This window comes from Macrotis lagotis, chromosome 7, assembly GCF_037893015.1.
Source record: "Macrotis lagotis isolate mMagLag1 chromosome 7, bilby.v1.9.chrom.fasta, whole genome shotgun sequence".
Lineage (NCBI taxonomy): Eukaryota > Metazoa > Chordata > Mammalia > Peramelemorphia > Peramelidae > Macrotis > Macrotis lagotis.
Window position 1 is genome coordinate 105,097,573 of NC_133664.1, and position 25,633 is coordinate 105,123,205.

Here is a 25,633-nt window from a genome sequence, read left to right on the forward strand (position 1 = left end):
ACCTTTATTTTATATTTGAAACTGGGCATGGATGCTCAGAATTGGTTATGTAATAACAGGATGAACAAATATTGGGGGGAAAGAAGAGTACTTGGGGCTTATAGTTCATTTGATTATTTTCAAGGTCTTCATATTAATGCCAGATATTCTTTTTTTCTGGGGAGGAATTGAATTCTCGCCCTCAGGACAAACATCATCCAGCTGGAAAGCAACTCTACATCCTACATTCACAGTTTCTGGGGGAGAGAAGGGGTAAGTCAATGTCCTTAAAAAAAATGTCTCAGCCCTCATGGGCAGACTCCTGAAACTCAGTAGGCAATACTATCTCTATGCTTCAGACTCACTTCCAGCCCATTGCTTTTCCTTTCTTTCATCTCAGTCCACTGCACTCCATGCCCAACATCTCGCTTCTTTGATCATTTGTTTACTTTGACCTTTCCTTTTCCATTCAAACTTGTTGCCATTAAAACCTTCTCTGTGCCCTGTTCCAATCCTGGTGGCCCAACACTTACTCCTGCTTTGGATGGTCCAGTAGAAGGTTTTAGTTTCCCCAGGACATGCACAATAAGAATAACTGAAATTTCCAAAAGGGAAGTCAATGGATGAGTTGCTCTGAGTGTTGACTTTTACCTAGGAAGAATGAGACAGAAATAATGCATCAAAGTGAGTATTTAGCACTTTGTATGAGGAATGTGAGAGATAAGGATGAAGAAAACAGGTGGCAGAGAAACAGCAATATCACAAACTGGTAATTAACTGAAGAAATGGTGTGAGGTTAGAGAATAGGGAAGACGTCAATAAAGTGACCTATATAATAGAGTAATTATACTGGCACATATATATAAGTGAGGAAATGAATGTACAAACAAAAAGAATTTATTAAGTACTTACTATGTACCCAATAAATCACTAAACAGTGAATACACACATATGGCATCAATTGAAAAGATATTAAAAAACAAGCACAACTCATTCTTGTTTCCCAGAGTATGAAAAGATTTCCCTTATTTGAAAAATTCATTGGATTTAGGACTGGGGAGGGTGATTTGAAATAAAAATCTTATTTAATCCCCTTGTTTTTAGATGAGGAAACTGAAGCTTAAAGAGGGAAGGGTTACTCAAATAGTAAATAGTAGATTTAGGATTTGAACCCATATTTTCTATCTCTAATCTTGAACTCTTCTACAGCTCCTGCCATTTCCATACTTAGAAAAGTACTTCCCGTCCTCCCCACTGCAATTCTCAGAAATGTCTTCTTTTGAGACTTAAATTACACATCTTCCATGAAGCTTTCCCCCATCCTTTCAATTCTTAATGCTCTTTTATTTTCTTTGTACATTCATTTTCTGCATATATACCCTTCAAAATAAAATGTAAATTTTTGAGTTTGGGGATTGGTGAATTTTTATTCTTGAATTCCCAAAATCTAGCACAATTCCTGAATCTAGAATCAGAAAGACCTAAGTTCAAATCTGACCTCAGACAATGAGATCCGGAGCAAATCACTGAACTTCCATCTGCATCAGCTTTGTCTTCTGTCAAAAGGGAATAATAATAGCACCTAGTTCCCAGGATTGTTGTAGGGGGAACTGGTCCTGTGATTTCATTGGTATAGGAAACTCTGAGAGGAAGAAACTCTCTTTATTCAGTACATTTTAGCATCTTCTTTACAACTTATGGTTTTAGAGAATTGCCATTTGTATTGAAGTGACTTGTCTATGGTCACACAGTTAGTAGGTATTAGAGGCAGGACTTGAATCTAGGTCTTCCTGACATCAAGGTCTGCTCCCTATCCACTATTTTATGTTGCCTGTAGTACATACAGAGGTATTTAGTCAATGTTGGTGATATTAATAGTCTGGATTATACAACAAAGGCAAGTTATTGTAAGGAGGGTTCCTGAAATTGAAAAGAGGGTACCTCCTAGAACCTTGCTAGAACCTGGATTCCTGTACTAGATAATAGATCTAAGTTGACAGCTGCTTGAGGCCACTTAGTGGCTTTGTATTTTTATGTCTTTGCTTTTGGGGTTAATATTTTAATGAGAGACAGTGACATATAGCACAAAAAAGCTGGTTTTGTTGCTGCAACTGATTTTCTTAGTGTAATCAAGTTAGTAATATGAGTAAAAAGAATAGGGTGTAATTACTTTTCTTCTAGGATTATTTTTTTTTGTTCTTCAAATATATTTGTAGGCCAATGAACTCCTATTTATTGTTTGCTTGTTTATTTTGCCTCAGAATTCTTGAAATAAGTTTTAAGAACATAGTATCTCATTCACAGATTAAATGTACATTACAAAAATATTTCTAACTTCTCTTATCTGTGAGCACAGATTTAAAATACAGAAACACAGAAAGTTAAAAGAAAAGATTTGAACATTAACAAGTAACCTGGCTAATTTCTGTCAGTTTTTTCTTAGCTAGATGAGGTAGCTCATATCCTTGGCAGTGAAACTGAGTTAATAGTCAATTGTCATGAAGGTTTTCTCTCATTGCACTTTAGCAATGAGAGTCTAGAAAATGGTTCTGAAGAGCTGAAACCCAGAAGATCATATTAGAGAGATACTCAGGGACTATGAGTATCCAGCTGAATATCATCATCAGAGGACATAAGAAGCTCTATGTATTGTAGGTACAAATTTCACTGAGCATGTATATATGCCTGCTCATGCCTGCCCTTAAATATATGCCTTCCATTTATATGCTCTGGTCACATGTGTTTTTTAACTGAATTCCTCCCACTAGAGGTGTGGTGACTTACAGGATTGTCTATCCTCCAAGTGTGTAAGTGGTGGGGAAGTGGGAGGTAGGAAGCTTTTCCTTATTTTATTTACTATATTATTTATTAAGAGCATTTCTTTAAACTATTGTGTCCTCTGGATGACTGATAAAGGTAAATATGATAGTTAGATATCTTGAACTATGATTTGGGGTGGGTGTCAACTTGCAAAATTGCTAGAACCTGGATTCCTGTACTAGATAATAGATCTAAGTTGACAGCTGTTTTCATTATTTTATGAATGGTATCTACAAAATATACCTCCACAAAAAAAAATATATATATATGTGGAGTACAGACCTTGTTTGTCTTTCATTTTCAAAGAGGATCAGTGACATCATAGAATGATGTCTTGACTTGTGCTTGAATTGGATTTAAGTAAGGATGTAAGTAACTTTTATCCAATGTTGTTAGCCTCCATCTCTTCCAGTCAACAAATTTTAGTGACAAGACAAAATTCAGTATGACTAGTGATGGGTAAGGATACAATGAATGACTGATGTATCTTCTATAGCTGGCCAAGCTCTAAAAACTCCACAGTGGCTGCTTTATCTGCTTTGATAAGAACAAATTGTTCACATCTGTCTATTTCTTTAGAGAAAGCCTTCTCAATAAACCTTATCCCATCTCACCAAAAGGGTTAAAGCCTTAACCTTGGTTAGCCCATCTGGCAACATAGTTTACTAGGGTGTATGTGGTAGCATACCAGCAACTCTGGAGTGAGGGCTTGCCAAACCCTTTTCAGGACTCCTCCTCCATCTTTAGTTTCAACTTCACCCAAGTCCCACCTGTGGCTCCAAGAAGCTATGGTAGGCACAGAGTGTGTGTGTGTGTGTGTGTGTGTGTGTGTGTGTGTGTGTTTGTGTGTGTATGTGTATCTTTATGTATATAAACATATTTATGTGTATGTGTATTATGCATCTCATGACCTTCTTATCACCAATACTGTCTTCCATTTGCCTAAATACAATAAAACTTCCTGGATGTACGCAGGCAACAAATATTGAAATCTCATAGACCATGTGATTGTAAGGAGAAGACACACACAAGATGTGAGAGTGACAAAGACAATGTATAGTACAGAATGTTGACTAATCACAGAATCAATGCTCAAGCTAAATATTCATATTCAACTGAAGTAACAGCCTCAACACAAAACACCTTTGACAAAATGAATTAATGTCAAAAGATTAGAGTGATTCTCTGATTAGGAAGAGTTTGTTGCCAGCTTGGAGAGAAAATTGAGCCAAGACACAGTTGGCAACAGTGGAACAGAAAAGGAGTGGGCAGCTTTCAGAGATTTGGTGTACAGCACTGCATTTGCTTATTGGGGTCAGAATGCTCACAAATATCAAGATTTATTTGATGAAAATGATGGAGAAATACAGAAGTTGCTAAATGCAAAAAAAAAAAAGAATTCCTTAGACCTTACCATCAGGAAAGTACAAGTGAATTTTGTACAAGAGATGCAGGATTCTTGACTCAATAAGGATGATGAAATTCAGTTTTATGTACACAGTAACAATTCAAAGTGTTCTTATGATGTTCTAAAAGCTATTCCTGGGCCAAAATCATATTCTACATCTTAACTACTCCAGTGCTATTGGAATCACATTGATTAGTGAGAGGTACAGTATCCTAGAGAGATGGACTAAACACTTCTATAGTGTTCTTAACAGACTATTATCAATCAATTCAGAAACCATTGACAGTTTGCCCCCAGTTGAAGTCAATCCACCTTTATGCTTAAATTCCAACTGAAGAAGAGGTTTTTGAATGCATTAGGCTTCTTCCTTGTGACAAAACATTTGGTGTTAATTCTACTTCAGACAAGATCTACAAGGTAGGGAGAGGGGTCCATTGCTCATATGAAACCTGACTGATATTTTCCAAGTTAGTTATCCTTCTGGAATTCAAGGATTCTTCCATTGTCCATCTATATAAAGGTAAAGGGAATAGATTGCCCTCTGACAATCACAGGGATATTTAATCATTGTTGATAAGATTCTTGCCAGAATTCTCCTTCACCTGGAAGATGGTCACCTCCCTGAGAGCAAGTGTGGCTTCAGAAAGAATCAAGGGATAGTCAACATGATGTTAGTTTCCTGAAAACCCCAAGAAAAATGCCAGGAGTAAAAAGAAGTCTAGACATATACAATGTCTGCAGATCTTCCCAAGAACTTTGATACTATCAGCAGGGAGGGTTTATGGAAAATTATGTCAAAATTTGGCTGTCTAGAGAAGTTCATCAGTATTATAAGTCAGTTTCATGATGGAGTGAATACCCTGGTTGTGGATAGAAGACAGTGCTCTTGTGATTTCCCCTTCACCAATGGAGATAAACAAGGTTGTATCCTTGCTCCCATGATTTTGAGCATGATGTTTTCATTTATTTTATCAAGTGCCTTCACTAAAAATACAGTATCAAGATCAGTTACCTCACTAATTAGAAATTCTTCAACTCGATAAGGCTAAAAGCCAACACCAAAAGTGGTGGGAGTGTTGGTACATTATATTACAGATGCTAGTGCATAACTGCTGCCTTTGAAGCTGAGATGCAACAAAGTATGTATTAATTCTCTGCTGTTTGTGCTAATTGTGGCCTAATAATTAGCATCCAGAAAACACAGGTCCTCTATCAACTAGCACCACACCATCCATATGTGAAACCAATGGTTACAGCAAATGGACAGGTTTTGAATACTGTGTCTAAGTTGTGTGTGAGAAAGTGAAAATGTCTTTTGGGAAACTTGGAAACAGTTGGGTCAATATTTTTCGCACCAACTCCAATCTGTACAAAGCATAGGTAGAACATCAAACACTGAGTAAAGATTCTCTAGCTAAACACTCTGGAAAATCTAAACATATTAGGAAGAAAAAGAAGCCAATGGTGACAGAAAGCATCTAATAATCACTGAATTCTCCACTTTGAGAATGAAGCCAAAAAAAAGTTCCACTCTTTGTGATTTCACAATCTATACAGCATGGGAGGATCAAATGAGGAAAAAATTCAGTACAAATAATGCTTTTTTCCCCACTAAATGAAATTGAGGTATGCTTGTGGGGAAGTGTACACAATCTGCCTCAGTGATTTCTGATCCTTTGAAGAGAAGGTTGCCCTTTCTAATGTAGAGAACTCTGATGTAGATGTTACGAAACTGATGTAGATCTTATGAAACTCTCTGAAAGAATTATATGTAAATGACATCATCAAATTGTCTAGCAGTCAATACATAATGACCATATTCTATGGGTTGTAGTTTTTGTTATGATTCTTCATTTTCAAAGAAAATCAAATGACGTCATGCAGTGATATATTATTGACTTGTGTGTGAATTTGATTTGAATGAAGTTACACCAAGCCATCAGCCTTACTCACTCTCCCAGATTCATCCACGTACAACTGATGTCAAAAGTCTAGATGACTGATGATGACCCAGGATGAAATACAGTGTCTTCAATAGTTGACCAAGTTCTAAGAATCCCACAGTTTCTGCTTTGGTCACCTTCATGCCCAATGGAACAAATTGTCTACTGTCCATTTTGATAAAGGAAGTCTTCATATGCTTGGGGTAGGCATACTCCTAATTCAAGGTCAAGACTAAGAAGATACAAACTAGAGTTTAAATGAGAGGTCTAAATCAGAGCAGTACACAATGTCATAACTTTAAGATATCCTGCTAAGGAGTCAGTTATTTCAGTATTAGAACTTCCCAGTAAATATTTTCATGTATTGCTGTAGGTAGACAAAAGAAGATGGCTTTTGAATCCCCAGAAATATTACAAGAATATGAACACTTTTCAATGACTTATAAGAGGTGTAACTTTCATTGAGGTCCGAAGTATTTTGATGATCTCATTGTCTTTAAAAATGCATTATGGGGACAGCTAGGTGGCACAGTGGATAGAGCACCCGCCCTGGAGGCAGGAGTACTTGAGTTCAAATCTGACCTCAGACAATAATTACCTAGCTGTGTGGCCATGGGCAAGCCACTTAACCCCATTTGCTTTGCAAAATCCTAAAAAAAAAAATGCATTACGAAAATACCAGAAAAGACTGATTAGTTTGTCTAGAATGTGTTGGCCTGAAATTGTACATTTGCATTTGCTAATTTTTCAAAGCCTCCTTCAATGGGCAACTTCAGGTTAATCTCTTCCAACCAAACTAATAGTTTAATTAATAGATCGTGTAGTTTGTGAATAGGGAGTAAGTAAGGAAAGAAGACAAAAGTGCCCCTAAGTCAATAACATCCAAAGAAAATTTGAGAAACATTTTTCTATGATTTTCAGGCTATTCTCAAAAATATGTGAGGAATTAACATTAACATTGTCAGTGTGGCTTTGAACCAATTCTTTTTTACTTTGTTTTTCCTTGTATTATGGAGTAGAGAAGAATGCTGGAATGAAGAACCATGTAAAAGTGACTGACATCAAGAAGTGAAAATGGCCCTTCGGGACAGATGTTTTGTTCCTCAAAATATCATATTGTGAAGGAAGAGTAAATTGAGAGTTATGCACTAGAGTTCTATGAGAGACAGTAGCTGATTTTCCCCATATAGAATTGAGAAATATCTGGTACTACTCAAGACTTTTCCCCTCTGGAATATAAAATAGAAGATGTTAACTTTGGATACTTGGAACAAAAGAGAACACAAGTCAGTAGGAAATAATTTATATTTATGATAAGCAAGACTTGGACTCAGCAAATTAATAAAAAAGTACCTACATCTAGCTCATATTTGTTAAGAAATCTTCTGCTACAGGGAACACATACATCCTTCCTTGTAACTTTACCTGTGATTTTACCCTAATAAATGCTTTTTTCATTTAAACTAAAGTTTCTTCTTGAACAGTTGATAAAAATAATCACTTCTTTTGGAGTTCATGAATTTTGGTTTTGATAGAGTCTATCTTGGGTGGTTTTTCATGGTGCCCACATAGAAAAGGTACTATTCCATATTCTAAATTTTAAAATGCAGAATAAAAGATCCATGAGGGAATGGGATAATAGGTAATTGATGAGTGTGGGGTAGTGAGTGCATGGTAGTAATAAACTTTGAAAGAGGAGAGAGTGGCAGTGAGGTATGGCAACATTCAGGTATGGCAATTCTAGGTTGATTATTCTACTGAGACCCCTGAAGAACAAGAAAAATGGCAAATAATGACCCCAACCCAGTGAGGACAGGCTATGAAGAAAAAATTCTTTTTCTTACAGATGAAATGCATTGTAGTTGACAGGGAAAATTCACTAAAAAAAGATGATTTGAAGGTTCAAACCTGATCAAATTTAGCTTTTTTTCCCCTCTTAGGCTTTATCTTAGATGTCACTGTGTTTACTGCTTAGGTAGATTACATAATACTGGGGAGGAGACTTAATAATATAAAATGGGAAACACATTCTTCCAAGGAGACACATTATTTATCCATTAGGAACAAAGATTGTTTTAACCCTTTCTTCCTCTCAATTTATATACTTCTCCACTCATCTACCTCTACCGACTGATTCTGTAAAGAAGGATATGATTGCTTCTTTCATTTCCTATCATCTACTACTCTTAATAATGACTATAAGGGATGGGAATGGGTAGAGAAAATTTTAATCCTTAAACCTCTCATTAAATTCTCAAATACCCTCTTGTCTCTTGTCACTGCCTTGTTTCCTTTCCCTCATTATTCTCCTCTCTTCTTTCTTCTATAAGGGATTGATTAACTAGGTTCTCAATCAAATTAATGAGCTGATTGCCTTGATGAGCCTTTATACTCCCTTCTCACTTTGATTGTCACTTCCAGATTTCCTCTACTCTCTTCCCTCTCATCAAAATCTATCTCTCACTCACCGGAGCACAATCTGTCCAATATGATTGAACATAGCATGCCAATTCGATTTTCTCCCCTGGTTTTGCAGGTCCCATTGGGATCACATTCACTTCAAGCAGCTTTTGTCTAGTAAGGAAAACAGAGAAAGAAAGAATTCCTCCTTTCCTTCATTAGATATAGATCAAGAAACAAGTAAGTTGTGGGTTGTGAGTAGGAGTGAATTGAAGAGAAATAAAGATAAGGCTCTTAGGAGAAATGTGATCATATGGTCTAGATACCCATTTTGTCTTTATGTATCATTCCCAAGGATCTTCTATTTTCAAACCCCATTTCTGTCTAGAAAAGATAGGGTAACTGAAACTCAGAGGGCAAAAGATGAAGTGCTATCAATTGAATGTGTTCATATTTCTATCTACTAAGGAACCAAGTTAGGGATTACCTTCTTTTCATTCTTCATAGACCCAATTTAGAGCATCTAGACTGGTTGTAAAGTAACAACCAAGTAAAATAACCAATATTTTAGACTTGGAAGGGACTATTATCAGTAGAAACTTCTTTGTTTTATGCAGTGAGAAATGAGGGTCTATTAAGATGCAATGACCTATGGGCCTGAGAACTCATTGGAACTGAAATACCCTTAATTTTACTGATAAAAAACAAATTAAAAAGTGTCCTGGATGGGGGGTATGCGTGTAGGAGGGTGTGCATGGGTATGTGTTTGTGTGTGTGTGTGTATGTGTGTGTGTGTGTATTAAAGGAAAGGGTTCACAGACTCAAACTTCAAAAATAATTGAATATTTTTGGACAATGTATTTCATACTGAATATAGGTATGGTTTTTGCAAAACAAGGGAACCTGGGCAGAGTCTGCTCTCTCTAGGATTTTCTAAGGCATTGACTGTGGTGTCCTAAAGACCAAGAGTATTCCAATCAAAATAAGATATTTGTTTCCTTTTCTTAAGCCAAAAACACAACTTAGAAGTCCTGTATTATTAATTTCTACTTTATATATTATATATAAAGTTTCTACTTTCTACTTCTGTATATATATACGTATATAGTTTCTATTTATATATAATATATATTTCTACTGTATATATTATATATATATAATTTCTACTTTCTACATATATATATATGTGAAGTTTCTACTTTATATATAACTTGGGACACTGGTACATTTCTTCATAAATCCTTCTCTCTTCTTCCTCCTCTTTTGAATAATCCTTACTTGTACATAGGTATCCCCTCTAATCTCCAACATTCTACATTTCCATTCTGCTCCTCATATGACTTGTTTGCCTGTTTGAAACCAGAACTTGTTTCATTTCTGAGATATTTCAAGAACAAAACCTCTGTTCTTCCCACAATACATGAACCCTCATGTTTCCCATTGCCTTTTCCCTATTATGAGGTCTAACACGGGCTAATCATTAGATTGAGTACCAAGACTCCTTTATCTGAATCTCTTCTCCAATTCCATCTCATGGAATCTAGAGTACCAGAGAGTGCCTCCTAAAAAAATATTACATATCTGTTTATCTGTCTGTCTATGTATCCATTTGTCCATCTATCCATTCATCTATCTATCTATCTATCTATCTATCTATCTATCTATCTATCTATCTATCTATCTATCTTCTCCAGGAGGAAGGCTCAATCAAAGGTAGGGAGCTAGGACACAAGGTTCTTTTTTTTTCTTTTTTCTACTTGCTTCACAGATTTGCCCCAGATCCAAGATCTAACTTGAGTCTCTCAGCTTAGTGCCCATGAAAAAGTACAGATTAATCAAAAGTATATGTTCCCAATTTCAGGTATTGGAAAAATTATATCAGCTATCCTCATGTAGTAACTAGGATCTTGAGTATTTTTCTTATCACAGAATCTCTGGAGCTATCTCTTCATTTCATAGTTTTGCAATTTTCTCCTTCCAGTAGAGATTTACAAAGAGGAAAACCAAAGCACAGAAAAAGAAAAGGATTTAAGTAGGATCTGGGGCCAACTTTAGATTCTATTCTCTGTCTCTAAAAATATAGTTCTGGTTACCAGCTTTGGGAGAGAGTTGTTAGGAAAGGGTAAGTCTTCCCCTTCTAGGGGATTTCTAGGTAGAAGGTGCAATTGTTACTATTAAAGGAAAGGAACATAGGGTAGGATAATATCTTGAGGGAAGTGAAGACCCTAGTTTGCAAGATGAACCCATTCTGGCTGACTAAAGGGGTAGCTTACTGGGGAAGGGGTAGCTTACATGACCCCAGCTTCACCGATGATGAGTAGTTGCAGACAGAGTCCCAGGGAGATTTCAGTAATGCTTGTACTCAGGGTCTGGAGACAGTACATGCTGAAAGAAGACAGAAAATTATATCTACAAGAATTAGAGAACTAACCCTAGATATTCTATTTATAACTGGAAAAGAAAAGTAGGGCAAGTGTTGGGCAGACAACTAGCCAATCAGACTCAGCCTTGAGTCTGCCTCATTCTCATCTATGTTTGTCTCCACTAGGTTTGTTTTTCTACACAAAAATATCAGCATTCAGCATAGATAAAGTATTGGCATGCTCTGGAGGGGAGGAGTTAAGCATGTCTTCCTTATTTTGAAGAATTGGAGAGTGTTCAAGAGATTTTGATGAATATATTATTTCCTCACTTAGCCCACATAAGCAGGGCTTTCTCCTTGTTGACTTCAAAGTCAAGAATAAGTAAGGGTATTAGATTGCAAGTTAGGAAATCTGGTATTGGTCTTGTCACTTATAGCTGTTTGTTACTTTAATTCTTTTGGTATTTGGTTCTTCACTAAAATGAGAATTACTTTTAAGATGGTAGAATAGAAAATAGAAGAGCTAACTCTACCCTACTACCCCCAACAAAATAGAAATGTTATCACTTCCTTTCTCCACACTTCTACCTTGTCTTCTTTCTTTTACCAAAAAAGTGAAAATAAATGGAAAGTTCAAGTGAAAAAGGAAAGACATATTGCCTGTAGTTGATGTAAATAGATCTCTATTTACATAGACTCATTCCTGCTTCATTAAAGTCCTTGAGTTTCTTTGACCTTACTACTTCTTGCCTTAATGTGTTACTCCACTTTAGTAATCCAACTAATACCTTCTCTCACCTATCTTTATTCTTGCCTATCACTGGTGTCCAGGAGATGCCCAAGGTTTTCCTTTATCTTGTCTCCCCTGATCACTGACAAATCATTGATACAGAGCTGCAAAGGATTACAGTGGTCATTTAGACCAACCCTTCTCCCCTTCCACCTCATTTGTAGATAACTACAGCCTACGGTCACACACATAGCAGGCTTAAGAGGTGAGCTCTGAAACTATGTTCTTCAGCTCCAGAGTCAAGATTCTTTTCACTGTATTGTTCTACTGTTTCATATGTTGGCTTAGGCTTATCAGGCATAGAGTCACTTAAAATAGATTTAGTGCTATATCCCACTTATGTTGCAAATCCCACAGAGTCATTCAACCAATTTCATACTGATTATATCCTAAAGAATGCCTCTGAAATTCTCCATCTGAGAGGAAGTGAGTCATCTTCCCATCCCCACATCAAGCCAGCCCCCCAAGGAGTACTTGGTCAACACCCACCTGAGAGCCTGAACAAAGTCTAGGAGAATTCTTGTTATTGCCAATTGGTACTCTATCATAACAGTAGAAAGTTTCTCAGGATCCTCCTCCTTGATTTAGGGCTTTAGAGAGGAGATTCTCCCTCCATCCTCCATACATGCACTTCACTTAAGGCAACTAGGCTACACTTAGGCTTACCAAAAAAAGAAAACAAATAAATAAATATTAGGGATTTCCTACTCTGACCTTTTAAGCATGGAAAATGCCTGTGGGACTAGAATGGTATTAAATTAATATAAACATAGTTAATCAAGGGAATCAAGTACTATTTTTTTTTAAATAGGAGAGATGAGGAAAGATAATACAAAAAAACTGAATGGAGAAAAACAAAAACCTAATAATTCTAACCTTAAAAGTAAAAGTCTCTAATAAAAGGAAGGTAATTTAGAATGGGTAAGAAGTACATCTTAGGGCGGAGCCAGGATGGTGACAAGAGTGGATTGTGTCCTAGGAGCTCTCTCATAAATCTTTGAAATTAAGGACTCTAACTAAATTTTCGAGAGAGAACCCACAGAGGGACCCAATGAGGCAGTTCTCCTACTCAAGGTAACCTGGAAAAGAGCAGAAAGGCTCTGCTCCCCGGGGTTGGAGGGGCGGCCCGCCAGAACAAAAGAACTTCAGCCTCCCGGAGGCAGCCCCAGGGCACTGGGAGATGCAGCTCACAGCAGCGGGGAGTTTCCTGACCTGCACCCCAGGGAGCACCAGGCACAAATTGGGGGAACAGCGGGGGACCTCTGCCAGAGTGAGCACATGAAGCCCGGCCCTCAGGGCACACAGCAAGCTGCTTGGCCACTGCATTCCAGATCCAGGAAACAGAAGCAGGTGGAGCTGGTAAGCAGGAGCCCCCAGGGCATGAGCCCCCAGGGCATGAGCCCATTGAACCTAGGGAGCGGATTGAAGAGAGAGAGACTGCCAAACTCTGTCCTCTACCCCTGGATCAGGACTCTGGGGCTCTGACCACATTCAGATCCTGATCACAGTCCGGGCTTCCCCATAGAACAGCAAGCCCCCCCCCCACCTCAGCCCCATGGCAGAGGTGGGGAGCTTGTGGTCATTTACAGACCAAGAGGGAGGACAGAGCCACACACACTGAGACTCTTGTAAGAGTGTCCCAAAAGCTCAGGAAGCACCCCCAAAACAGGCTTAGACTGGGAAAATTAGCAAGCAGAGAAATACATTATCTATGAACCCAAGAAGTATCAATATACTCAGTCTGAAGATGAGGAAGCACGAGCTCCTGCATCTAAAGACTCCAAGAAAAATAGAAATTGGGCTCAGGCTATGACAGAGCTCAAAAAAGACTTTGAAAATCAAATGAAGGAGTTAGAAGAAAAACTGGGAAAAGAAATGAGAGAGATGCAGGAAAAACATGAAAATGAATATATCTTTGAGGTTTCTCATCTTTTTTGGGAGTAGCGGGGTCTTTGATTACTCTCACAACAACATTGTTGTAATAATATAAAATAAATAAACAAAAATAAAATAAAAAGGGGGAAGGTAGGTAAACTAACAATCTCCCAAAGTTGGATGGTCTTACTTTGAGTTCTGGATCCAAGATAACACTGGTGAAATTATAACCTAAACCTCAAATTAAATCAGGGTGATTTAATTTAAATAAACAAACAAATAAACAAATACATAAAAGAAAAGAAAATACATATATCATTCTTACTGTAACTCTTCCGTGGATGGCAATGAATATTGCCATCTAGATAGTTCAGAGGGTGTATCTGTCCCAATATATTTTACCTGGTGTTCTCCAAGATTTTTCACATGGAAAAAGAACTTCTTTCTACAGAGAAACCACAAAGCTGAGAGATAAAGAAACTATATGGAGAGACAGAGTATTCAATAAAGTGGGGAGAGATGAGATCAGATGGGTCAATATGACCTGGAGAAGACTGCTCAACAGAAAACAGAAATAACTCAACTTTGGTTAATTGTAATGATCAACCATGATCCTAGAAAGGAAATATTGCATGGTGGAACATGCACTGGTTTTGGAATCAGAGAACCTGAACTGAAATTCTATCTCTGGCACTTTCTAGCAATGTGATCCTATCTAGGCTTCTGTTTCCTCTGTTATACAATGATAGGGTTGAACAACATAATTTATAAGATCCCTTCCAATGCCACTCCCATGATCATATAAACTATAAGGAGAGATGCACATATTATGCTAAAAAACATGGGTGAATACCCAGTCTTTGGGAATAACAAGATACAGATGAATCAGATTTCTCTTCTCTTGGTAGAGAGATAGGGGGCCATAGGATTAAAATGTACTTGATTTTGCTCAAGTGTGTTTCTTTTTTACAAGGGAGTATTTAATTAATATATATGCATATATATATATATATATATGGTAGAGAATAGGAAGGGTAATATTGAAATAAGATTGGTATAAAAACAAAAAACAATACAAAAGATTTTACTAATGAAAGATCAGTAAATGATTAATATGTCAGTGATTGGAGCAGCAAAAATCTCAGAAGCCACTGAGTCCAATATTCTCAGTTTATAAATAAAGAAACTGAGTCACAGTGAAGTTAAGTGACTTTCCTAAGGTTATATAGGTAGTACGTGTATGTGGTAGGATTTGAACCCAAATTATCCTGGCTCTAAATTCTGTGCCTCTGTACTATTCAACACTGTCTCCATTAAAGAAGTTCTATAATAAATAAAGTCGAATGGAACTACTGCAATCAATCATGAATGCAACTCTTTGACAGAGTCATAAATCTTTAGATTAAATATTTACTTACTCTTGACCAGGAAACTAAAAAAAAGTCATTGCACTTCCCTCAAATTTTTCTTGATACACTCTCCTTCATTATTCCTAAGTAATAGAGGCATAGAATTTGTAATGGTATAAAAGATTTAGGTAGAGTTTCTTCCTAAATTGCTGGGTTTAATCTCTAATAGCTTTAGAAAACAAAATTTCCCTAAGCACTATTGTATGACTGCATATATACTGGAATAATTCAACTATTGAGAAATCAACATTTCAGGAGACCCACCAAGTCAGCCCCCAAAAGACTGCAAAATATATCCAATGATGACATACAAGCAAGGTCAAGCATGTGAATACTTCCCTAGCAGAATGAGAAGATGAAAACAATTTTTTCATAATGGCCATAAAAGTGTCTAAGGAATGCACTATGAATTCTTAGGTCTTTGTCATCCATTGTATCCTGAGCCATAATCAGTCACCTTGACTTTTTTCTTGTGACTAAGCATTAATGATTTTAAAATAGAGAATGAGACTAATGACTCTGCATCACCTAAATTCAATCCCCTTGCAAGTCACAACATCACTTTTCAAAATGGTGCTCTACAAAAATGAAGGAAAAACAACAAGCAAGGGGTAATGTAAGTTATATCATAGAGAACTAAGTGACTGGAAAAGGAAATGGGAGAGTCATATAGAAAGAATGATTAAAAACAGATAACATCTGCACTGGTACCCAGGGAATGTAAAAAGAACAGGAAGTTGAAGTTTCTATGGAAATTCTAAAGAACTTGGACAAAAATCATAGAGGAGAAGACTTGAATGGGTTATAATCTGCATTGATGAGCTCACAGATTCATTGAAGAAGCTGTTTTTCATTCATCAACTGGATAAATTGAGCAATTTTAGGCTTGATTATCTGTTCTGAATTTCTCCATCTCATTTAATAGACTTACAAATGATTGGATAGTGGACCAGCTGTAAGGATGGCATGAAGCAATGATTCAGAACTTGAGGGCTAGTTAAAAAAGACAGGTTTTAGACTGGGTGGTAATATTTCACCTGTAATCTGGGACTCAAATTTGTCATATTCTCAAGGTAAGAAAAATTTTGTTCTTCATACCTTTCATTTGTAGTCTCATATAAAGGGAAATCTATGCAAGTTAGTCTAATAGCCAAGGGATTCAATGAATCTACTCATCCATCCCTTATCTCCTTAAAGACACAAATGTTATTCTTTGTTTCAATTATTCTTGTATTTAATCATTATTTTTCTTTTTTTTATATCTCTTTTGTTTCCATATATATTTTTCTCTTTCAGGTTCTGCCTGCTTCACTCTATATTAGTTAATATAACTTGGCATAGTATTCTGAATTCTTCATAGTCACAATTTCTCATGGCTAATACTTTATTACATCAATTCCCCACTCTTTTAGTTTAGTCATTTTCTGAATAATGAATTCTGGAAGGCATAAAGTATATTTACTTCTCCAATCCCAAATCTTTTGTAATTTCCTTTATAATTCTACTATGGTTGCCTTCTCAAAGGTCACAAATTGCTTTTATACTTGATAATCCTCTAACTTTTTCTTAGATTTTATTTTCCATGACCACTGTTTAAAATTAGATAATATTTATAGCTACCTTTACTTAAACATATTCTTCTGCAAAGTTCCTTAAAGCTCCATGGTGCCATTTGATGGCATATCTACTTAGAAGACTGCATTTAATGTTCATTTTCACATAATTTTACAGTGAAGTGTGAGAGAACATTAACAATTGGGGAGAATTAAGCAGAATTAAGCACTGAAGAGGAGCATGAGTAGAGGTCATTTTCTCCATGTTATCTTCTGGTCATTTACTTTCTTACCTTTTTTTACAATTTTTGGAGATAAAGGATGGATGCCATAGGAATGGAGGGGGGGAATAGAAAAAAGATTAAGAAAAAGAGACAGGTAGACAGAGACCAAGACAAAAACAGACACACAGAGAGAGACAGAAGACAAAGAAACAGAGTTTGGTCTCACAGAGAGGAACAAAGACGGAGAAAGAGTAAGATATAGATAAACAGTGGCACACAGAGAGATAGAAACAGAGGTATGGAGAAAGACAAGGGGAGAAATAGAGACAGAAAGAGAGAAACAATGACTTGGAGAGAAACAGATGACAGAGAACAGAATCACTGTATTATCTGTTTAATTTTTCATTCTATTTTGTTTTGTGTGTTTTTTAAACCCCGTCCTGCTGGATTTGGGGAAATTTTAAGTTCAGAGTGCCATGATGACTTTACGTGGACTTTGATATAAGGAGGACTCAGTGATAGAACTTTTCTCATCTATAAAATGAAGAATAAATGACTTCTTTGTTTCCTTCCATCTCTACAGGTATGATACTCTATAGCTTTTGCTTGACCCCTTCATTCTAGTGGCAGATTTGCATTGGTACATTGTCATTCTTGTCCCATATTGCCGAAGTGCCACACTCATTGTTCAAGGGCCCTGACAGATTAACATAACTATACATTAACTATCTGCTACCCAAACAAGACAATTTTTTACTTGGTTTTTTAACATGTTCTCCTCCTTTATTCTTATGATTTCTAAGACCACTGATTTATGAGTACAAGTTTTGAATAAAAAGGGTTGCTCATTTACATGGAATTTTCTGGGGTCATTTTGAAATGTACTTTGCATATTGCTGGTGCCAATATTAATTGTGGTTTATTGAGAATGGGTATTTTGGCTTTCAGACCAAGGTATTGTATAGAATTAGATAGAATATTTAACTCCCTCCTCTCTATCAATCCAATATAGCAGCATATTATTTCAATCCCAATTTTCTGTTCTTGACAGATGGCTATGGACTTCCTACTCTCCTGCTCTTTGTAAAGATTCCTTTCTTCTAAAAAAAATCTGAGAAGCAAATCCTTGTCTTTGAACTACTGCCTCATAAAACAACTTTAATCATAAATTGTACTTCATGACCCTTCCTAATAGGAAATCAGAACTTCAGGATGGGAAGGAGAACTTGGAAGTTCCAATTCCAATGCTAATTGTTTTTTGTTTTTGTTTTGTTCTGGTAATTTGCAATTTGTCTCTTGGTTTCTTCTCTTGTGCCTGGTGAAGAATGTTCAGCCTAGGATAATTGTATAACATAATTCCAAATGCATTTTTTTCAAAGGGGCTCATGTGCAGCCCCAATCCCAGGAATGCCCTCATCATACTCTGTAAAAGACCCTTTCTATTATGACTTATAAACTTGGTCAATCACTAGATATTGGGCTGGCTCTTCCTTACTTATATAGGTGGCAAATTAATAAAATGAGGAAATTGCAAAAAGAAGAGAGTGAGGAGATGGAAGAGAGGCAGGTGTGGGGCATTTTAAACTCTGAACTAATTTTCTCCAGAGCATCTAGAAATTAATCTTGTTGAGGAGTCTTTAGGTCAAAAGAATCCAAAGGAAAGAGAGTTGTGTGAGGAGGGAATGTGATCCAACTGACTATCATGTCTTAGGCCATGGACTCAGGCACTTTGTACAGAGGAGCTCAGAATAGCCTATATTGAATTCCCTCCCTCCTTAGGAAAGATTTTTTTTTCTCTAGATCAGAAATGAGTCAAGTCCATAAGTGCTTGTTGAAGTAGAAAATGAATTTTTCTTCTGTCTCTGTTTGTTTATTCACAAACACACATACACACACACGCACACACAAAGAGACACAAATGGAAAGAGATTTCCCAAACTAAATCAAATTTTGAAGTTAATTTATATCTCTGGAGATAGTAGCTAACTAGTATCCTCAGTACTTGTCTACCCATTCATCTGATTTTGGGGAGAATGAGAAAACCAATACCACTATATGCTATAAGTAAGGATTTAGGACAACAGGCAAAGATAACACTAATCAATTTGCCCTGAGGGTCATATGGCAATGATACCTTCCACATACCTTGCTCTTTGAATATCTGCTTTGCGGTTATACAGGAAAAGTCAACAAGGCAGCAAAAGTAGTGTGTATGATAAAATCACAGAGGGAGGAAACATTGTTCTTCCTTGTTTCTGAGAATAAAGGAGTTCTTGAGCTAAATAGGACCATGAAAGCAAAGCTAATTTAATTTACCTATCTCCTTGTCTTTACATAGAATTACTGCCAGGATAAGTGGAACTTGATGGATATGACTTAACCCTTCATTTTCCTCACAATATGAGGTAGGATTCTTGTGAGCTAGGAAATTGTAGTGCAAACCTGGGGCAGTTTGGGTTAACTTTGTCTCTCCCCTGCTGCATTCATCTGGGAAAGAAGAATACAAAAGTTTTTAGGTCTTTGGCAGGAAGCTTCTTAAATCCTAAAATCTTCATTTTACCTTTTTTTCTGTTTCTATCTTCCTGAACTGCTTTGGGAAATACTTTAAATTAGAGTATGGTTTGTTTTGTTTTGTTTTTTAATAAAAGATTTGCCCCTTTGAATCCTTGGGCTCTAAGTGATCCCTTGCACCAGATAAGGAGCCAAAACCAAGACAAATGTTTTAGTTTTTTTTTTCCTCTTAGTTCTAGCCATGACTATATGTTAACTCAACATCATGGAAAAGTTTCTTTTGTTACTTCTCATTTCTTAAAATCATAGCTAGTCATACTCCTAATCAAATATTTTCCTAATTATCCACTGTGCTCTCCACTATCCCTTCCCTCCCCACCTTCCTAGTGTAGGAGAGATGGTAGGGTGGGCAAAAGTAGATTCTCCCTATACATTGCTTTGATACTTCAATTTCCAATCCAATTACAAAATCTTACTACCTTAGCCAAACTGCTTTCTATATCATACTCCACTAACAAAGGCAAGGATCCTTTATTTTAAATATTTATAAAAGTAGACTCATTTTTTTCTAAGAAGACAATTTTTAAAATATTTTTTTCAGATATCAAGTAATTATTTTTTTTCCTTCCATCTCCCCTTGCCCATTGGGGAAAAAAAAAGAAAGAAAGCAAAAGTTGCATTTAAGCTTCAAAGGTATGTGAGACCTGGATATGAAAGGGCACCTCATAAACAAATTAGAGAAACAAGGACCATGTTATCTTTCAGATTTATGGACAGGGAAGGAGTTCAGGACAAACAAGGGATAAATAAGGTTGCAAAAAATAAAAAGGATGATTTTTGGTAACATAAAATTAAAAAGATTTTACACAAATAATACAGATAAAATTAAAAGGGAAATTATAATTAAAAAATTCTTTGTATTAAATTTTTCCTGATAAAAATCTCATTTCTGAATTTTTATTTTGATTTCATATGTAAGAAAACGGTTAAACTTTATAAGAATGTGAGCCACCCCCCAACTGTTAATTGTTAACGAATATGAACAGGTAACAGTCCTCAAGAAAAGAAATCCAAGTTATTTTTAGTCAAGTGGGAAAATGTTCCAAATCACTAATAATTAAAGAAATTTGAATTAAAGCAACTTTACTCTTCCCCCTCACACTTATCAGATTGGCAAAACTAATAAAAAAAGAAAGTGATATATATTGGAGGGGCTGTAGGAAAACCGGCATGCTGATGCACTGTTGGAGCTATGACTTGTTCTAGCCATTCTGGAAAGTAATTTGGAATCATAACCCAAACATCACTACTCTGCATGACTAACTAAACCCCAAAGAAAAAGGAAAAGAACTCACATTTACCTAAATATTCATAGTTGCATTTTTTCATGGGCAAAAATTTGGAAATTGAGGGATAGGTATTGGGAAATAGCTGAAGGGAATTGAGGAACAGCTGAACTGATTTCATCATAATCAAAAAGGATAAAAATGTATATAGTTTTAACTTTTTCAATTTGATGCTCATTTATTATCTCATTTGATTTTCATATCAACTCTGTAAGAAAAATGCTATTATTATTTCACTATTCTTAACTTTCAGCTGAGAGAATTGAGACTGAAAAAGATTAAGTGGGTTTATCTAGGGTCACACAGACATTCAAATGGCTGAGGTGGGATTCAAACCACCCATACTAAGCCACAGGACTTCTGGAAGGCAAATGTAGCAGTAAATTGAAGGTGAAATTTGAAAAGAGATAAGAATTGATAGGACAGTGGGACAAGGGATTCAAGGGGCAGATGTCACTGTCAAATAGAAACTTGTTAAAGGATCAAGATTGTGAGGAAAGGAATTGAAGTCAAAGTAGGGATGTTTTTTTTTTCAGGTCAACTACTGCTGGATATGATTCCTGCAGATTTTGATGAGGAGAGAAAATAGATATAATAATAATTTGGTAGTAAGTCAGTCAATCAACGAGTATTGATCAAGTACCCACCATATGCCAGGATAGTACTCAGTACTAGAGGTTCAAAAAGAAACTCAAAAAGGAAGGGGGGGGAGAAAGAAAGAGAAAGAGGGAGGAAGGGAGGAAGAAAAAAGAAAGAGGGAAGTAAAGAAAGGAAGGAAACAGAAACAAAGAAAAAGAAAAGAAATATAGCAAAATAGACAAAATGCTATACTTGAAATAAGGGGGACATGGGGTTTAAATCCCACCTCTGATCCTTATTAATTATGTGCCCCTGGGCATGGCACTTAATCTCACTAAATTTGTTAGTTTCTTTAACTGTAAAATGAGGGTTTTTACTATATGGTCTCCTGGTCCCTTGCATCTCTAAATCTGTAAGCATTTGATATCGATGAACTGAGAAGCTGCTAATCAACTTAGACTTTAAAAATAAGTGTGGGGGTGGCTAGGTGGCACAGTGGATAAAGCACCAGCCCTGGAGTCAGGAGTACCTGGGTTCAAATCCTGTCTCAGACACTTAATAATTACCTAGCTGTGTGGCCTTGGGCAAGCCACTTAACCCCGTAAAAAAAAAAACTAAAAGAAAAGTGTGAAGAATTTTCTACTAACCTTCTCTAACAGGAATGGAAGATTAACTTGGAAATACTTTAGTTATAAGAACAGTTCCAGGATTCTTAAAGTTCAGTATTCTGGGGTAGAGCTAATCTAGGTCTAATAGGTTTTGAGGGTAAAAATACAATAAGGCACTTGGGAATCATAAAATACAAAGAAAACAATTGCTTTTAACAAGAAATTAAAAGAGTTAATTTAAAAAAAATAATCTAAAAACTTCTCCTTAATAATTACCCAGGTTGGGCAGACAGAAAAGCATTCCCTAGGCTTTAGGTGCTTGTGTTCTCTGATACAATTTCTTCCCAGGTTGGTTTTCTTTCGCTTCAAGTATCAATGTCAAAGTAGTTCACCTGCTGCTGGTGAAGTTTTAGGGAGGGTGATCTACATTAAAAAAGAAGAATGAAGGGGAAAGGAGAGAAGGAGCTCTAGCCCTCTGCCATCAAGGACATAAATATAGCTCTCCCCTTCAGTGGTGTGTAGGTAGATGGCTCAATCAGGTATCTTCAGTGAAAGATGCCCAGTGGGTGTTTAACACAATCTTACCATGGTCAGAATGAGTTATAGTTGGCAAAGACTATTGGGAGTAGGGAAAGATTTTTGAAACTCTATTGGAGTAAAAATATGGAATTATGATAAGTCACTGTGGAGAGAAGACTGAATTGTTCTACTCTTTTTCATTCTCTTCTCTCTACCAAAAAAAAATCTTTGAAATGTTAAGAATAATACAAAAATTTTGAAGAGTCGCTAATAAGTAGCTGTATATGCCTGTTATGAATTCAAGATATGACTTTAGTGAACTCAAGTCACTTGACCCACATGAATTCCATTCTTTGATTAAAGAAGGCATGATATTTCCCAATGATGTTTAAAAGACTGTGGATAACAGAAGAGGTATGATGCAGTGTTGAAGCACATATATTGCTTCAATTAAAAAGGAAAGAAAGATATTAGAGTATAGAACTCAGAATATGTGAAGACCAAGATCCAAATCCAGGTTTCACTGTCTTCAAATTTATCACTTATTCCACTACATTAGAATGTTAGCTCCTTCAGTGATCAATGTTGGAAGAGATGTGGGAAATCTGTTGGTGGAGCTGTAAACTCATCCAACCATTTTGGAGAGCAATTTGAAACCATGCCTAAAGGGCAACAAAAATGTGCATACCCTTTGATCCAGCAATGCCACTACTGGGTCTATACCCTGGAGAGATGATGAAAAAGGGTAAAAACATCACTTGTACAAAAATATTCATAGCAGCCCTGTTCGTGGTGGCAAAGAATTGGAAATTAAGTGAATGTCCTTCAATTGAGGAATGACTTAGCAAATTATGGTAAATGTATGTCATGGAACACTATTGTTCTATTAGAAACCAGGAGGGATGGAAATTCAGGGAAGCCTGAAAGAATTTACATAAACTGATGCTGAGCAGTACCAGAAAAATGTTATACACCCTAACAGCAACATGGGGGGTAATGATCAACCTTAATGGACTTACTCATTCCATCAGTGCTGTCTGTGATGGAGAATACCATCACATCATCCAGAGAAAGAATTGTTGAGTATGAACAAAGACCAAAGACTATTATCTTTAATTTTAAAAAATTATCTTTTATGTAGTTTTGCTATCTCTTTTACTTTATTTTTTTTCCTTAAGGATATGATTTCTCTGTCACATTCAACTTAGATCAATGTATACCACAGAAACAATGTAAAGACTAGCAGACTGCCCCCCTGGGGGGAAGCAAGATTAGGGGAAAAATTATAAAACTCAAAATAAATAAAATATTTGTAAAAAAAGAAAAGAAAAGAATGTTAGCTCCTGGAGGACAGGAGTTGTTTTTATTGGGGTTTTTTGTTTATTTGTTTTTCCTTTTCCTTATTTCAATGAGGCTGACATAGTAAATACTTATTGACTATACTACACTGCTAGTTCTACATTTTCCAATTTGGAGATTGTCCTTGATAGAGATGAGAGAGTAAATACTGGAATTCAATAGTTATCGTTGTTTGTTGTTGTTGAGTCTTTTCAGTTAATCTGACTCTTCTTGACCCCATTTAGGGTTTTCTGGGCAAAAAATATTGGACTGTTTGTCATTTCTTTCCTCAATTCATTTTTACAGATGAGAAAAAGGATGAGTCTTTCTGCCTGGAGTCCCAACACAAAATATTATGTGATAGAATCATAGATTCAGAATTAGAAGTGACCCTAGAGACCCTCATATGCAACTCCTTTATTTTTCAGAGGAGGAAACTGAGGCACAGGGAGCTTAAGTGATTTGTCCAAGAGACTAGTCATTGTATCAGGTGTAACTTTAACATGAGTTTTTTGACCCTCAATTCTAATGACCAGTACATTATGGTCTATGGTCATAGCAGCTAACTTTATTCTCTTTCCTTATTTATATTCTTATTACAGATATGTTTATAAAACTCTTTATACTTCTTTAAAAATGCTGCAACTTCCTTTTTATCTGTGCTTTGTCCATACAAGAACTAATCTTATGTGTCTACACCACACTTTTTGGGGTTGTCACTGCTCAGGTTTCTTTTTTGCTGTTTCTATACCTGGACTTGGAACCAACTATGGACTTATTTTACAGACATCTAGGAATCACAAACATGCTATATAACTTATTGATAGTCTTCCCCAGAAATTCAGTCATACAAAGCAAACAGAGAAAGGATAATGTAGAAGCCTCAGACTTTTGCAGCTGAATTCTTATGCTAATTATTGAATTTGTTCTGATATTTTTCTATGTAATTCACTGTGTATGAACACAGACTCCAGTCTGACATCTTTTTGCTAGTATTGTTTTCTGTGTTAAGTGCAAATAAAAACACAATCGTTTCTAAGCCTGGGGGTAGGGGTGGGGAGGTAGAAAAGACAGAGCAGTCAGAGCTCATTTCTGATACAGACAGTTGTGTGGCCCCAAGTATGTTCCCATCCTTCTCACCCAACCCAGGCAGATGGCTACCAAAAATTTCCTACACATTAACTTGGAGAATAAAGAGTTACACACTGTGTTCCTTACTATCCAATGTTGATTGTGGCCAAAGGCCTTCCTCCTCTCTTCGGATTATCTCCTCTAAATCTTGTTTTGGAGACAGAAGGTTAAGTAAAGAGTATGAATTGGAAGCTGACACTACTCAATTCTATTCACCAATTTGACAAGCATTTATCCTTTGGTGTCAAGGGTGACCCACTATCTCATTATGGCTGCTCCAATGCCCTGCCACCCTGACAAGAGGTGATGCCCTGGAGTGAAACTCCTTTGAAATATGTTTGAAAATACTTGGGAAAAGCAATGGTAAAAATGAAAGCTTAAAGCTTCATGATAAAAAAAATGTATTGCTTGCAATTGAATTGACAGCATAGGCATGCTGGGATTTAACCCACCTGCTAACAGGTGATTTTGAAGTCTTTATGAAGCCCTTTTCCATGAGTTACCTCTTCTGTGGGAGTGAAGTGAGGGTACTGTAGGGAAAAAACAGTCTTTTATCAAAATGTTCTAGCTGACTGAATGACATTCTCCCACCTCCACTCCCCAACAATTCTCTACATACTGAATAACAAAAATGGAATCCTACTTTGACTGCATACACACTCCCTGCTGCACATATCTCTCTTTAGCTGCATTTAACTCCCCCAGAAGTTTCACTCATTAAGACACTAGGAAGTTTCCAGACCAATTTTCCTATAGGAAGGGGTTCATTAGACTTTTCAAGTGCAACAGAAGGCTGTTGATTGGTTGCATACACTGCTAAAACCTGAGAAAACTACTT

At 36.4% G+C, this 25,633-nt stretch overlaps 1 protein-coding gene and 1 long non-coding RNA gene across 2 annotated transcripts in view; one reads left to right on the forward strand and one right to left on the reverse strand.

Moving 5' to 3' along the window:
- Positions 1-25,325, reverse strand: LOC141492828 (prolactin-inducible protein homolog). Its single transcript, XM_074193514.1, has 5 exons — positions 25,248-25,325; positions 10,843-10,935; positions 8,619-8,724; positions 513-630; positions 1-236 (listed from the first exon to the last, which is right to left on the reverse strand). The coding sequence occupies exons 1-5, from the start codon at positions 25,289-25,291 to the stop codon at positions 106-108; spliced, it is 492 nt and encodes a 163-aa protein (XP_074049615.1). The 5' UTR covers positions 25,292-25,325; the 3' UTR covers positions 1-105.
- Positions 1-25,633, forward strand: part of LOC141492829 (uncharacterized) — a 35,291-nt gene that overhangs the window by 2,469 nt on the left and 7,189 nt on the right. The window contains exon 2 of the long non-coding RNA XR_012470059.1: positions 165-252. This is a non-coding gene — a long non-coding RNA (uncharacterized LOC141492829). The remainder of the gene's footprint in view (positions 1-164; positions 253-25,633) is intronic.

What these genes read in the sequence shown, in the direction of transcription:
- LOC141492828 (XM_074193514.1), bottom strand. Translation starts at nt 25,291, where the DNA reads ATGGAAAAGGGCTTCATAAAGACTTCAAAATCACCTGTTAGCAG. An exon ending in TCAAAATCACCTGTTAGCAG is followed by an intron (nt 10,936 to 25,247) that starts GTGGGTTAAATC and finishes GTCTTCTTTCAG; the next exon opens with CATGTACTGTCTCCAGACCC. An exon ending in CTGGACCATCCAAAGCAGGA is followed by an intron (nt 237 to 512) that starts GTAAGTGTTGGG and finishes TCTCTCCCCCAG; the next exon opens with AAACTGTGAATGTAGGATGT.